The sequence below is a fragment of the Phascolarctos cinereus genome, unplaced genomic scaffold (assembly GCF_003287225.1).
Source record: "Phascolarctos cinereus isolate Bilbo 61053 unplaced genomic scaffold, phaCin_HiC Scaffold_4;HRSCAF=312, whole genome shotgun sequence".
NCBI classification, from domain to species: domain Eukaryota; kingdom Metazoa; phylum Chordata; class Mammalia; order Diprotodontia; family Phascolarctidae; genus Phascolarctos; species Phascolarctos cinereus.
In genome coordinates this window covers 402,687,766-402,704,730 of record NW_027555847.1, presented here as the reverse complement: position 1 = coordinate 402,704,730, position 16,965 = coordinate 402,687,766, and the positions used below count along the sequence as shown (strand labels likewise).

The window sequence follows — 16,965 nt, the reverse complement described above, 5'->3', positions numbered from 1 at the left end:
TGGGTGAAAATTACAAAGAATAACATTTAATGCCCAAAATTAGTGACAATATATTTCTTTTTACATAAAAACCTTTCATAAAGCAACTTTTTGAAGACCAGTTTGACTCAAACTAAGGTGCCTTTGGTCATTCTGCAAGCGTTTGGCTTGCATTTGGAATGAGCACCCTCTGCTGGCAAAACAGTAGGTTTTGCTATCTTTTTTAATGTTAAAAACAAAATGAGTAGTGATAATTACATAATGCATCATTCCAAGGTTTTCTTTAAAGAAGGCATCCTAAAGCACTGTAGTGAAGGGCACTTCCTATATCTAAAATAACTACTTAAAAGATATAAAAATGTACTAGTGTTAGAGATAGAAAAAAAATTTCTCAGCAATTGATCAATATTCTAATTTTGATTAAGTGAATCAGTTGCTTAGTCCCATTTATTTTTATTTTCTTGTAGCCTAGTCATGCCTTGAATTAGGCTGTATCCTCTGTGCAGAAAGATGACCTCACTGCCTGACACAGTGAAATGACTGAGGCACAGTCAACAATTTCAGTCACCTTCTCTAATCTGTGGCATTGAACAGCATTAGTTTTGGCTCTGCCTTCAGACTCAAGATGTGCTTGAAAACTTTGGCTTAAGAATCTCCCACTCCCTAGCTAGATCATATGCCCCCCCCAAGTCTGTCTGTCTCTCTGGCTTCCTCCTCTCATATTTTGACTCTCTCCCTCTTTTTCCATCTCTTCTTCTCCCTCCCTCTCCCTCACTGCTTTCTGCTTCTCCTATTTCCCTCTCCTCTCTCTCCCTCCCCTCTTTCCTCCTACCCCCTCTCCTGTGTACAAGTCCTCACAGATTTCTATCCTTTACACACGTTCAACATTTATTAAGCATCTCCTTTGTGCCAGGAATGCTGGGAATACAAATACCTACCCCTACCTTTAGTCCCATCCAAAAAACAAAACAAAACAAAACAGTTCTGGCTGCCCTTTAATGAACATACGTTGTATTTGGAGAAAAACAACATGAATATGGATAAATACAAAATATATATAAAGTAAAAACACAGCAATTTCTAGGAAGGGATAGGGCACTAGCGCTGGGAGGATTACAATAGACCTCCTGTTGTTTGTCTGTTCTTCATTTTTTGAAGAGGTCAATAACATCACTGGGTGGGTCACCTTGACTTGCAAGTGAATTGGATTTAAGTGAGGCAGAGCTGCCCAGCTGTCATCCTTACTCTTTCCTAGAGTCATCAAGGTCCAGTAGCAGGACAAAAGTCAAGAAGACTGGTGATGACCCCTGGTGCAACGGATGATTTTAGCATCTTCAATGTCTGACTAAGCTTTAGGTGCTCCATAGCACCTGCTTCAGCCACTCTCTCCACTGGAACAAATTGTTCTCATCCACCTATTACTCCAGGGGAAGGTTTTACGTGTTTGGGATTGACATCGCCATAACTCACCCACCAGTTAGAAGCCTGCTGATTACCCTCATCCTGGTTTAGCCGATCTGCCAAGAGGGTTTTACAAGGGTGTGGCCCCTGTGCATGCTACAGGTTCTTGGAGCCACAGGTGAGAGTTGGGTGAAGGTGGAAACCAAAGGTGGATGAGCAGCCCTGAAGAAGGCTCGGCAAACCCCCACACCTGAGGTGCTAGTCCTCCGGAACACCCCATACACCTCCTATGTAGCTAATCCCTGAAGGAGTGAGTGCATCCCAGGAATTAGGGTTAGTCTAAGCAAAGATGCAGACATAAGAAATGGGATGTCATACAGGGAACAGGAATCAAGTGGGCCAGTCTGGAAGAAGCATAAGAATGCTTGAAGGAGAGTAATGTGTAATAAATCCGAAGAAAGCCACTGATACTTCTTGAAGAAAGGAGAGACATCAATCAACTGTCATTTAACTGCATATTAAGCACCAAACCACTGTGCTAGGTGTTGGTGATACAAAGAGGAAAAGAAATATGCTTTAGGATTATCAGTTCACCAGCTGTGTGCAGGATTGATTGGAAAGAGAAGCTGCAAACAGGGATATCAATTATGTAGGAAGCTAATGCAATAATCCAGACAAAAAAGTTATGAGAGCCTGAGCTAGGGCAATGACTATAGGAGCAGAGAAAAGGGGATAAATGTAAGACCTCCATATTGTGGGTCAAATGGACAAGACTTGGCATAACTGGACGTAGGGTAGGAATGCCCGGGGAGGAAGAAGAGCCAAGAACAATTACAAAGTTGCGAACCTGGGTGACTGGGAGGATAATGAAGCTCTTAACAGAAATATTGGGTGGGTGGGGGGAATGCCATGATGCAATAAAACACCCGAAGTCTCAAGATCCACTGATGTTAGATTCATCAGTTCATGAAATGAGCTCTAGTACAGTATACAGAGCACTGAACCAGGAATTAGTAAGATCCAAGTTCACATCCAGCCTTATATCATTTTTGGCTATGTGACCCTGGGCAAGTCACTTAACCCGTCTTCCTCCATTTTCTCATGCGTAATGAGAATAATACCCACCTCCTATTTTCTTCTGCAATCTTCTATACTCTAGATTAAATATGCCTGCAAGCAACTAGGTACTACAGTGGAATAGGGAGGGGGTGGGGGGAGGGTACTGAAGTCAGGAAAACCTGAGTTCAAATCCAGCCTCAGAGACTTATTAGCTGTGTGAACCTGGGCAAGTCACTTAACCTTGTTTGTTTCCATTTCCTCACCTGTAAATGAGTTGGAGAAAGAAATGGCAAACTACTCTAGTATCTTTGCCAAGAAAACCCCCAAATGGGGTCACAAAGAATTGGACAAAACCAAGCAACAAATGGACGCAGTTCCTTCAACTAATCCTCATATGGCATGGCATCAAAGCCCTTCACCATCTGGGCTGTCTGCTTTTGGAAACCGTTACACTTCTTAGTTATCTTAATCCACATTGCTTAGAACTGAACCCTGTACCACAGATGAGATCTAATAAGAACAGAGAATGGTGGGACTATCATCAACTTCTTATTCATTGTAGCTATGCCTCTCATAAATGCAATCCAGGAATGTGCTGTCTTCCACATCACATTGCTGTCTCATTGAGCTTGCAATCCACAGGTATTTTTCAAAACAATGCCTTGTGCCTCTATTTTTTCTAAGCAGAAGACTTTACATTTACCCCTACTGAATTGCTGAATTCTGTCATATTAAATTCAGCCTAATGCTGTATTGCCTATAAAGATCCTTTTGGCTCCTTTCATGAAGTTAGCTATCCTTCTCAGCTTTGTCAGCTGTGAATTGGATTAACATACCATCTCCCTTTAGTCCTATTATCACTTAAAGGAATTTAATTGGTTACTGGTAAGTCATCTCAAGATACATTGGACAGAAAATGGCTAAATGTTTGTGGAATATGAACATAATGGAATGTTAGTACTCTAAGAAGTGATGAATAACTACAGAAAACATGGAAAAGCTTATACTACGATGCCCAGTGAAGTAAACAGCAAAGAAAACAATATACACAAAAGACTACACAAATGTAAAGAACTATAAAACAATTGATTTTAAATTTTAAATTTAAAAATTTACATTTAAATTTAAAAATTACAAAGAAAGATGGCCCCAAAAAAAGAGACATAAGGAAATACTCCACCCTATCCCCCCCAACCACTCCTTCGCAAAGGTGGGAAGTCCATGAAAGCAGAATACTGCATATTTTCAAGACTTTTTAAATGTATTTATTGCTTTTAGCTAATTTTTTTTCCCTTTCCTCCTATAAACATTCTTTCTTCTATGAGATGGTTGTCTGGGAGGAGGGAGGGGGGAAATACTATGAATTTAAGAGATAGAAAAACCAAAGGCACTAATATATTGTATTTTTTAAAAGTAATGATTACATTATATACTGGTATTAAAAGCAATTTTATGTAACAGAGATTTGCAGTGTCACGTGATGGTTTCCTGTTCTATTTGTATATGGAAATGTTCTTTTGGTGTTCACTAAATTTTAGAATTTAAAAAATTAAGACAAAAAGACATGTTAAATGTAGAATATCAATTCTTGAGTTCAAAAACTTCAGTTTTTTTAAAGAGCAAATGGCCATTGTGAAGGAAAAACCTGCAACTGTTTGACAAATGTCAAACAATAACATAGATTTCTAGTAAGAAGACATTCAAGAGAATACCACAAACTATTTAAAAAATTTTTCTTGGTATTACATCTGTTCTACTACTGAAATACACTAGGAAAGAATAAACAGGTTACAAATGCATTACTGAAGTCTCATCCTGATGCCTCAAACTGGTGTGAAAGTATGATCATGACTAGGTCAATGTAATATAGCTTGGGAAGACTCTACATTAGCCTAGAAAGGTTTCAAACACTGGCAACAAAGTCCGTCATTGCAGGACAAACGTGGCAAAGGTCAGTGAGGCTCAACAGCAAATGATGACTAGAGGGCAGGGGGAGGGTGGTCAAGTAACTCGAAGACCACCTAGTAAAGAATGGAGGCGCCACAATCTTCACTGATGAAGTATCCACACCAATAAAATGTCAGAAATCTCTTTAATTGCTTAAGTAGACAGAAAGACAGATATCGATGGATATAGTCACAGATGTCTTTAAGTGCTTATATATACATATATATATATATACACACACACACACACACACACACATCCACTGTGCCACCTAGCTGTCTGCCTTTGTGTGTCTGTAGGGGCAGCTAGGTGGCACAGTACATAAAACACCAGGCCTGGAGTCAGGAAGACCTGAATTCAAAAATGACTTCAGAGCTGGAGAGGGAAATGGTAAACCACTCCTGTATCTCTGCCAAGAAACCCCAAATGGGGTCATGAAGAGTAAGACAGGATTGAAATGATGGGACTACATATGTGTGTATAAATATACATACATACATATACATGTGTGTATACACATGTACATATAACCTTACAGACCTTTGAAGTGCTATAAAATGTAAGCTGTTAGTATTTGAAAAATTAGTATGAGAAGGACTGTATTAGTAGAACTAGTATTACAGAAATTAATTAGTATTAGTAGCTCTAATATTAGGACTAGTATTAGTAGAATTAGTATGAATAGGTCTCGAAAGCAACCAGTGTTCCACATAACCAAAAAGTGATTTTCTAAAGAAGTTTCTGTGTCTACCATCTATTTTCAATATTTATAGGAATAAAGGATGACAAGTATTATTCTTTACTGATACAGACAGTTTGCACGGTTCATTTTGTTTTTATTATAAAAAACAACAAAGAACATGTACATGTACAGGCATTTTAAGAAATGATGAATACAAGACAAATCAGAACCATGGTGAGTTATTAAACCCCTTTTCTATATACAAACACTAAAATTCCCAAAGTGGAACATCATCAAATGTGAAACACATTATAGCATTATACTGTACATACAAAACATACACAGAGATCTGCTGGTTATCTCTGAATCTTCTATATACATATAATTGATACATAAAACTGCATTTAGAGTTTAGTTTTACTTCTCAGATGCCCTTTCCTGCTACAATAGGATGAAATTGAACAGTTTTACTGAAGTTTACAAATGAGGAGAAAATAAGTTAAAATGAATTTCTGGCAAGAGCTTTGTCTTTCATTCTCTCCAGAAGCCCACTAAAAACAAAAAATACAGTTTTGTAGCCCATCCCTAGGCTCAGTAACGGAAGACTCTGCTATCCAAGTCTTTTTTAGCTATATAATTCTCTAGTCTTGAGTGCATAGTCCAGAAACTGTTTCAGTTCAAGAACCAATAGCATTTTCATTTTGTTAGATTAAATTTAAAATGTCACATATATATTTTTTAAAAGCCAACACTAAAAAACATACTTTCTGCAGCAAAAAGGGCAAAGTTCAAGTTTTTGTTATCTGATCATAATACAATACTTCAACCCATCATCATTTAAAACTTGTCAGGCTTATGTGAAATGTATAGTCAATAATATGATAATTTTGTGAAGGACATGCCTTCTAGAATAAAGTCAATCCTACTTTTTCTTTTCTGCCTACAACAATAAGGAATGTCTGTCTTTTGCCTGGTTTTGTTGTTGGTATTGCTTTGATCATTTCTCAACTATATCAACCAACTCTTCTGATAAAGACAAAAAGGCACTTGGACAGATGCACTGTCTTTCTCCTCCGTGGTTTAGCTGAGGTCTGCTGCACACAACAAGCTGACTTCAGCTAAGCAGCTCATAACAGCAGAGGGAATATTCTTTGTGGTCATTCTTGTCCAATTTTCTAGTACCTTGGACACTTCTGCTGGATTGCTGGGACTCAAGTCACAAAGAGCGTATACAGCTGCTAACTGAATACTCCAGGGTACATCTGGAAAGAGTGTAAGGCAGTCATTATTATTTAAGCTCTCAAAGACTGTATTAAGAATTTTTGAAAAATTTACATATGATAGCCTATTTATATAATTTGGATACCATGAAATATACTTTCTTCCATAAATGAAAATTTTAAAAAAAGATCAAGAGAAAAAAATAATCAAAATCAATGAAAGCAGTGCGGGCTACAGTAGCCCTGGATGGCATGACAAATCCAAAAGGCAGTAAGGTACAGTGATGAGAATACTACATTTAAAGGCAGGGCATCTAGGTTCGAATCCTAGCTCACCCACAAAGTAGGTGTGTGACCTTGGGCACTTTCATGTTCTTTACTACAAATTAAGGAATTAGATGATCTCTATGGGTCTTTGTAGCTCTAACTCCCACTATCTTATGGCTTATCTACACACTAAAAAGACTTGGTCTTGGATCTCACTCAATTCTTCTTCAGTCTTAGTTCATGTACGTCACTATATTCTTGCACAGAGGAAGGAAACAAGTATTTGTTAAGTGCCTATTACATGCCTGGAACTATGCTAAGTGCCTTATACAGAGAGACAGAGATACGCAATATCCTGAAAAGAATAAGTCAGGAGGAACTGTAGAGATACAGCAAAAACCATCAGGCTAGATCTAAAGTCTTAATGGAGCAATTTGACCATGACTCATATCTAAAATAATCATGATTTCATGGGGAGGGAGCCATCATTTAAGATATCTGAGGGCCAAATTCCACCGAGCTTCAAATTTGCTTAAGGACTTGAAGTTACATATACTCTTTAGGCCTCAATTTCTCCACAATAAAAACAGATCATTTTGTACTGGGATCACATAGTAGGCAAAAGGATTACTTTGAACTTTGAACTCTTCCCATGAAAAACAAATATATACAAATACAAAATCAATTATGATACAAATTACATTGAAGGATATCAGCACAAAGAAAAACTGTATTTATAAAGGCTCTGTGATGTGTAGAGAGACCTTCGATAGATCAAGATTTGAGTTCTCTTTTCTCTAGTGATAAAATATATCAATGCTAAGAGAACAGTAGGAATTAAGTCTAATACTATAGCTTCTGAGAAAACTAAAATGTATTACTAAAAACCTACACGGTGTTCTTGCTGTTCTTCTAGCTTAATTTCTCTTCTGTAAAATCTATGCTTATCAACAGAGATAAGACTTAAGGTTAAGAAGTATAATAAAAAAAAGCATAATGATTTTAATGATTTTTATAAAACTATTTTTACCTTCTTCATTTGAATGTTGTATGAACATACAAATCACAGAACTGATATTTTTCACAGCAGAAGAAAATCCTTCCTTTAAACCTAGTTGGCCTAAACGACCTGTAAGAAAAAAAATCAACACATAAAAGATATCTTTCATTAAGTATAAGCTACTTTCAATAAGAATTCAAAACTAATCTCTTCATTTCCTTTTCTCCCATTCTTCCAAGTCTTCCCTTGAAGTATCATCACGTAACAGCAAACAAACCAAAATGACCACATCCACAGTTGCATTTATAGTACATAGTTCAACTTTCTATAAAGGGAAAAAAGATCACATAATAGAAAGTTGAAAATAGTGCGCCTATGTAATGTCCTTTCAACTCCATTCAAACAGTTCTCTTTAAATCATTCATGACCACCGTAAGGCTAAGTCCTTTTCTGTCTTCTTTTCTGTCTTTCTCCTTTACCAATCTCAGGCATCTAACAATGTAAACCATATTTCTTCAAGATATCATTCCTCAGACTGCCTTCCTTCCTGTTTCCTTTACCAGCACCTCCCAGAGTTATTCCTTAAATGGGGGTACACTCCAAAGTTCTATCTTTGTTTCTCCTCATTTGACTGTCTCTTTACTATGGTGATCTCATTCACTCCATGAATTTCAATTATGACCCCAATGTAGGTAACTCCTAAAACTCCACCTACCACTTCTCTCCACAACTTTAGCCTTATTATTGCCAATTCTATGATTTCTAATTGTCTGATGGCCTACCTCCACCTCAAAAACATACCCCAATCTGAATTTATTTTATCTTCGAAAACTCTGTCCTTCTCATTTTTCCTATTTGTTTTGATGGTGCCATCCTCCTCCTAGTAAGCTTTCTAATAGCTATCATATTTTAACTTGCATTTATTATCAGTAATGAGTTCCCTTTCCCTTGTTTTGAAATATGTTTTCCTTAAATATCCAACTTGGGTATCACTTTTACCATTGAAGCCTTCCTTCACAATCCCATGAGTACCATCCCCTACCCCTAACTGGAAATGCTTTCTCTTTGAAAACATAGTACTTGCCTTTCATTGTAGTTATTTGTATACATGTCATTTCCTCCTATTAGAATATAAGCCTTTTAAAAAGCAGTCCTATCTGTCTTTTTAACCTCATAATTTAAAACAATTCCTTGAACACAACAGGCACCTAATGTCTCCTGAAATAAAAATGCTTTAGGACACATTTAACACATCTTTTCCTCACATGGTAGGGAAAGCTTACCTTTATATGCAACTAATTACTTTGCTTTTGATCACTGCCTCCCTCAAGCTGCCCTCCCTTTTCTATCAGCCCCCTCCCTTTTCTTTCTCCTTTCCCCTCCTACTGCCTATATGGCAAGTTAGATTTCTATACCTGAGTATGGTATTCTCTCCTTGAGCCAAATCCTATGAGAGTAAAGTTCAAACAATGTTGATCTCCCTCCCTTCTTTCCCTCTATTGTAATACGTCTTTGTGTAGCTTCATGTGATGGAATGTATCCTTTTCTGCCTCCTCCTTTCCTCTTCTCCCATTACAGTTTCCTTTTCACCACTTCATTAGGTTTTTTTATCATCACATCAAAGTCAACTTAAACCCATCCCCCTCTATTTATGTATATCCCTTTAGGGTGGTAAAGAGTTTACCCTTATTGAATAACGTTTTGCTTTGTTTTGTCTTCCCCCTTTCCAGTTTACCTGTATATGCCTCTCTTGAATCTTGTATTTGAAGATTAAATTTTCCACTGAGCTCTGGTCTTTTCATTAGCAAAATCTGGAAGTCCCCTATATCACTGAATGTTTATCTCCTCCCCTGAAAGACTGTGCTCAATTTTGTTGGGTAGTTGAACTTTGGTTGTAATCCAAGCTCCTTTGCCTTATAGAATATTATATTCCAAGTCCTCTAATCTTTTAATGTAGAAGCTGCAAAGGATCCTATGTAATCCTGGCTATGGGTCCACGATATTTGAATTGTTGCTTTCTGCCTGCCTGCAGGATTTTCACCTTGACCTGATAATTCTGGAATTTAGCTACAATATTCCTCGGCATTTTCAGTCACCTCTTTTTCAGAAGGTGATTGGTGGACTCTTTCAATTCTTTCAATGACTATTTTACTCTCTAGGGCCTCAGGGTAGTTTTCCTTGATGATCTCCTTAAAGATGCTTTCCAGGCTCTTTTTTCATCATGACTTTTAGACAGACCACTAATTCTCAAGTTATCTCTATTTGGGGCTCTTCAGTTCTCTCAATTAAGGACCCAGAGAAACATATCAGACTTTAAGAAAAAAAAATCCTTGAATTTACTGTACTTAAGGTCAATAACACAATTCGTAGGATGTATAAAACCTTGTGTTCTCCTTTGTTTTGTTTGTGTCACTCTCATCTCTCCAAAAAGACTGTCACTCCTTGAATACCAGGCATCTTTATATTTCCTCTTGAATTATAACAGGTTTTCCCCATAACACTGTAAAGTATTTTTTCCCTCATCTCTGTCAATTGAAATATTTCTTTTCATTTAAGTCACAGTTAAGATAACAATCCCATCATGAAATCTTTCCTGATCATCTCCCTTACCCCCACCTTATATGAAAGTGATTACTGCCTTCTCAAATTTTCTTTTAAGCTCTACTCTCATCAACAGCCTAGTGAACATTTTGAACTAACTGTCCTGTAAGGATCTAAAATTCAACATGTCTGAAACAGAAATTTTAAGATTTTCTTCCGAATCCTCTCTTCTGAACATCTCTATTTTTGTTGAGTACTGCTCCTTCCAATCATACATCCTCAACTCTTTACTCTCATTCACCCACATATTGAACCAGTTACCAAATTTTGTCATTTCTACAATTTTTTTTCCATATATCTCCCTCCTCTCCAATCCTATTGCCACCATCCTAGCTTATCATTTATTATCTAATCTATTGTAATAAGTATCCTCAATTGGTCTCCCAGACTGGAGTGTCACCTATCTCTAATCCAATTACCATAAAGTAGCCACCCAAGTACTTTATATAATCATAGGTATGATCATGTCACTCTCCCATCTCTATTGAAGAACTCCAGTGGCTCCCTATTACCTCTTCCATAGAAAATACACTCTTCTTTTCGACACTCAATAATATTGTTAAGTGAAATTAAATTATCAAGTTATCCTTATTGATACTCAGCATGGTACCTAGCAAAATATTTGTCCAAATAATACTCAACATGTGTTGAGGTTAATGTGGATATATGAAGTTGAAATAGATAGGTAGTCTATTCCAGAATTCAAAAAATCAATTTTGGTCACGATCATGACTTAATAGTCTTATGTAAGAAGAATAAAATGGTCTGTCCTCTTTTCTACTTTGATAAATACATTAAGGATATAAGAGCAAAGAGATTAAGTACAAAGCAGAGTAAATGAAGGCATGATTATGAGTTTGCAAGTTTTCTAAGATAGTGTAAGACTGGAGGAAAATGGTTACCTCTTTTCCAATTGGGAATGCTTGCTGGAAGAGGCAGGCTTTCATAAGCTGTTTGAATGAAGGAAGCAAAAGAAATGAATAATTGTGAAATGAGATGTCTCTGAGAATGTAATGTGACCTGACATAAGGCTCAGAAACAGATGAGATGACTGGATGGAGAATAGAAATGTGCCTGTGCTAAACAAAGTAAAGAGTAAGACATCAGCAAAGGAAGTAAGTTAGTGTAAAAATGTAGACCAAAGATATAACTCTTCAAAGATCAGCTTAGTGGGATTTTAAATAAGGTAAAATGAAAATTTTCAGGAGAATGGAACAGTAAAAGCGATATAGGTAGATTACAACTTTGGAAACAATAAAAATGGAAGGCTAGTAGGAACCAGGGCACGAAGAGGATTTGACGAGATGATAACCAGATTGAGAAGAGATAACCAGTTTGTGATCACAAATTTGATTTAATCCAATGAACATTTATGAATATATAAGTTAACAATGATGGCTGAACAAATTTCGTTGTTGTTGGTTTGCAGTTTGATTTAACTTCATAATATCAAGTTGAACAAAATATAGGCTTTTTCCACACTGGTTTGTTAAAGCCATTTTCCTCTACCCAGTAGTATTTCATTCTTTTTAGCAAAGCAGTGTGAAATAAGAATTCAAAGCATATGGATGAAAGATATATTTGTTAGACTGTGCCTCCTAAAGCGATTTTTACCATGTGCAGGGATGTTCTCTCCATTTTCTCTTTGTCCCCAATGACTCATTGCCCATTGGATAGATACTGTTTAGGTCTGCTCCTTATAAGCAGGGGTCATGGTTTGTTTATATTTCTTTTGTATTCCCAAGGCCCCCAATATAGGATTAGGCACACAAGGAAACATTCAACAAATACCTGCTGAAGGAAAATGTTCTTTATTAAAAATGTCATTCATTTTTCATTATGTGTCTAATGTTCTGTGTCTAATGTTAACATAAGTTAGGAGACTTGGGTTCTTTTGCTGTTCTGCTACTAAATATAGACCTTGGACAAGTTACTTAACCTTACAAAATCTATAAAATGAGGGGGAGGTAGATTAGATCTCCATCATCCCACATAGTAGCTCTAAAACTCTATGATTCAAATGTCAGTTAAAGCATTTCACAAATTAGTCTTTAACTGATATTAAAACTGACAATGTTCATTAAAAAAAGGCTACATAGTCAAATAATATTATTGTGTAGCAACTAAAGTGAATTTTACTGTTACCCTGACTCTCTGTGGAAAAATTCTGAATTATTTTTCAGTAATGTTAGTTAAAAAAAAAAAAATTCTCACTCTGGATTCCACTAATGAAATTACTAATTCAGAGAACCATTTGTTTTATGATCAGAAGATTTTTCAGTCAACCAGTCAACAAGAATTTGTCAAGTGCTTTACTATGTGCCAGGCACCATGCTAAGCAATGGAGATACAAAGGACGGCAGTGCTTCTGCCTTAAAGGGGCTCTTATTCCCAACAAGGAAACAATGAGAGCTACAGTGAAAAAGGGGGAGAAGGGGGAAAATGAAAATAACTGGAAAGTAATCTTAGAGGGAAGGGATGAGCAAGTGGGGGGAAGGGGCAGGGGAGAAGGGTGTCAAAGGCCTCCTACAGAGAGCAGAATTTGAGATGACTCTCAAAAAGAAGGCAAGGAAAGTAGAAGGCTGTGAAAATGAGCATTCCAGCCATAGGGCATAGGCAGTGAAAATACAAGAGACAAGATATACTGCCACGGATGAACCATGGCAAGGAGGCCAGATTACATGTATCACAGAGTGCATGGAGGAGACTAAAGTATTTTAAAAAGATTGGAAAGAGAGAAAGGGATCAGGTTGTGAAGGTCTTTAAATACCAAAACAGAGGATTTCACATTTGATCTTGGAGGTAACTGGGAGCCACTGGAGTTTAATAAGGGAGTAAGATAACATGGTCAGATATGTGTTTTCAGAAGATCAGTTTGGCTGCTGAGTAGTGGATGGACTGCAGTGGAGAGAGAACTGAGGTAGGTGAGCAATTAGAAAGTTACTGCAATAGTCTAAGCGTGAGATGAGAAGGGCCTATACTAGGGTGGCAGTTGTATGAATGGAGAGAAGGTTATATGTACAAGAGATGTTGTGAAGGAAAAAAATAACACAATATGACGACAGACTGAATATGTATGTGGGGTGGCCAAGAGTAAAGAATCCTGGATAATGGTGAGGCTGTGAGCCTGGGTGACTGGGAGGATAGTGATGTCCTGGGCAGTAATGGTAAAATTGGGAACAAAGATGATGAGTTCTGTTTAGAACATGGTAAAGTTTGAGATGTCTATAGGATATCCATTCAAAATGTACAAAAGGGAGTTGGTGGTTTGGGTTTAGAAGAAAGATTACTGCCAGATATATAGATCTGGGATTCATCTACATAGAGATGATAGTTATTCTTATGGAAGGTGATGAGATCACAAAGGGATATAATACAGAGAAAACAGAGGAGAAGATCAGAGACAAAGCCCTGGGGAATATCCAGGTAGTTCAACCTGGATGAAGATAAAGCAAAAGAGACTAAGAAGTGGTAAGATGGGTAGGAGGACAACCAGAAGAAAGAGCAGGGTTGAGAAAATCTACAGAGATGAGAGTATCAAGGTTGAGAAAGTGATCAATAAAGTCAAACACTAAAAAGAATTTAAGAATGATGAGGATCAAGAAAAGACTTGGCAATTAAGAAATCAATGGTAATCTTGGAGAAAGCTATTGTAGTAGTTGAATGATCAGCTAGGAAGCCAGATTATAAAGAGTTAACAAAGGGAAAGGAGTAGAGACTTTGACTGAAGATGGACATCTCAAGACTTGAGTTCTATCTCTGCCATCTCCAAATTCAGTGCCTTTTGTACTAAATAAAATGAATTTGTATTATCTAACGCTCCTATTGTTTGAATCCACAATCCTTAACAATTTCATCATTTGCTAACCACGTTCTCTGGTCAATATCAGCCTAGACTCTATGAAGTATAATTTAGGCAGTGCTCTTTTCTTCAGAGAATTATTAACTTATTTACTTCCCACTTCTTTTGAGTTACCAAGCTTATTTTAAACTAATAATTTACTTGGCTTAGTAATTAGATAAGTCAAAAAGCAAAACTGATCAGTTTCTCTCCTCTCATTTTTAAGTGATGCAATTGGGTATAAGTGACTTGCCCAGGGTCACACAGCTAGTAAGTGTCAAGTGTCTGGGGCCAAATTTGAACTCAGGGCTGGTGCTCTATCCACTATGCCACCTCGCCGCTCCCTCTCCTCTCATTTCTTAACTTTACAATCTGTCTTAAGACTTCATTATTCAAATGGAACTGCTCTTATCAAAGTGACCAATGGTATATTTGGTATATTTACTAAATCTGGTGATTTTTTCTGTTTTCTTGACCTTCCTGCAGAATTTGACAATACTGACCACTCCCTTTTTCTACTCACTTTGTTATTGGGTTTTCAAGACATGGCTCTCTGTGTTATCCTGCTACCTGTCTATCTGCCTGCTTTTGCTCTGTCTCCTTTGCTGGACCACCATATATAACTTTCTCAAAATGCAGGGAAGGGTGGGTGAGTGAGTGAGTGAGTGAATGTGTGTATATTTGTGTGTGTTTCTATCAATGTACCTATATATTTACCTATCGGTATATCTATATACTTAGCCCTACTCTTTTCACGAAGAGACAGGTACACATGTCCAAATGCATGTTTCACATTTCCACCTCGAGACCCTGTAGCTATTCCATTAATTTATTTTGATTTATCAACAATCACTTCCATATGCTTTTGAGTTGAAAATTTTTCTCCCCCTTCCTCTACAAGACAGCACACAATCTGATACAGGCTTTACATTTACATACCCATTACACATATTTTCACATTAGTGAAGTTGTAAGTAAAAATTAAAACCCATAGGAGGAACCATCAGAAAGATGAAACAAAACTCAACAGAAGGTAAAAATAAGTGAGAGCGATTCGACTTCCATAGTTCTTTCTTTGGATGTGGACAGCATTTTCCATCCTGAGGCCTTTGGAGATGTCTTAGATCCTTGTATTGCTGAGAAGGGTTCAGTTTAACAATCTTAGTCATTGCATAACGTGGCTGTTATTGTGTACAAAGTCCCCTTGGTTCTGCTCACTTCACTCAGCATCAGACCACATAAATCTTTCCAGGTTTTTCTGAAGTCAGCCTGTTCATCATTTCTTATACCACAATAGTATTCCATTCCATTCATATACCACAACTTGCTCAGCCATTCCCCAATTGATGGGCATCTTCCCAATTTCCAATTCTTTGCCACCACAAAAAATGTTTTTGTACATGTGGGTCCTTTTCCCATTTGTTTGATCTCTTTGGGATGTAGCCCTAGAAGTGCTATTGCTGGATTAAAGGGTATGTACATTTTTGTAGCCCTTTGGGCATAGTTCCTAATTGTTCTCCCAAATGGTTGGATCATTTCACAACTCCACCAACAATGTATTAGTGTTCCAATTTTCCCACATCCTCTCCAGCATTTATCATTTTCCTGTTTTGTCATGTTGGCCAATAGGCGTGATATGGTACGTCAGAGTTGTTTTGATCTGCATTTCTCTAATCAATAACGATTTAGAGCATTTTTTCATATGACCATAGATGGCTTTAATTTCTTCATCTGAGAACTGTCTGTTCCTATCCTTTGACCATTTATCAATTGGGGAATGGCTTGTGTTCTTATAAATTTGTCTTAATTCTCTATATATTTTAGAAATGAGGCCTTTATCAGAGACACTGGTTGTAAAAATTATTTCCCAATTTTCTACCTTCCTTCTAATCTTAGTTGCATTGGCTTTGTTTCTGCAAAAACTTTTCAATTTAATGTAATCAAAATTATCCATTTTGCTTTTCATAATGTTCTCTATCTCCTGTTTGGTCATGAATTCTTCTGTTCTCCATAGATCTGATAGGTAAACTATTCCTTGTTCTCCCAGTTTACTTATGGTATCAGCCTTTATATCTAAGTCCTGAACCCATTTTGACTTTATTTTGGTATATGGTGTGAGATTTGGGTCTATGCCTAGTTTCTGCCATACTCTTTTCCAGTTTTCCCAGCAGTTTTTTTCAAAGAGTGGGTTCTTATCCCAGAAGCTGGGGTCTTTGGGTTTATCAAATAATAATAGACTATAGTCATTGACTACTGTGTCTTGCATATTTAACCTATTCCACTGATCCACCTCTATTTCTTAGCCAGTACCAAGCAGTTTTGATGATTGCTGCTTTATAATACAATTTAAGATCTGGAATTGCTAGGCCACCTTCCCCTGCATTTCTTTTCATTAGTTCCTTTGATATTCTGGACCTTTTGTTTTTCCAAATGAATCTTGTTATTATTTTTTCTAACTCTATAAAATAATTTTTTGGTAGTTTGATTGGTATGGCACTGAATAAGTAAATTATCTTAGGTAAGATTGTCATTTTTATTATATTAGCTCAGCCTACCCATGAGCAACTGCTGTTTTTCCAATTATTTAGATCTGATTTTATTTGTGTGAAAAGTGTTTTGTAATTGTGTTCATAGAGTTCCTGGGTTTGTTTCAGGAGGTAGACTCCTAAATATTTTGTAATGTCTACAGTAAGTTTAAATGGGATTTCTCTTTCTATCTCTCGCTATTGGGCTTTGTTGGTAATAGATAGAAATGCTGATCATTTATGTGGGTTTATTTTATAGCCTGCAAATTTGCTAAAGTTGTTTATTATTTCAAGTAGTTTTTTACTTGATTCTCCAGGATTATCTAAGTATATCATCATGTCATCTACTTTCTTCTTCGCCTATTCTAATGCCTTCAATTTCTTTTTCTTCTCTCATTGCCAAAGCTAACCCTGAAGCTATCCCAAACTGAACCAGTTTAAGA

General features: G+C 36.9%; 1 protein-coding gene across 4 annotated transcripts in view; it reads right to left on the bottom strand.

Moving 5' to 3' along the window:
- Nucleotides 1–5,201: 5,201 nt before the first annotated feature.
- The window catches only part of ICE1 (interactor of little elongation complex ELL subunit 1), a 72,694-nt gene continuing 60,930 nt past the window's right edge, over nt 5,202–16,965 (bottom strand). For 3 of the 4 annotated variants that reach the window (XM_078153305.1, XM_078153307.1, XM_078153306.1), the window contains 3 exons: nt 11,059–11,106; nt 7,586–7,684; nt 5,202–6,330 (listed from right to left, as the gene is read on the bottom strand). In XM_078153305.1, coding sequence (XP_078009431.1) covers nt 6,149–6,330; nt 7,586–7,684; nt 11,059–11,106 — 329 coding nt within the window. In that variant the 3' untranslated portion in view covers nt 5,202–6,148. The remainder of the gene's footprint in view (nt 6,331–7,585; nt 7,685–11,058; nt 11,107–16,965) is intronic. The other variant, XM_021004415.2, reaches the window with a different exon arrangement.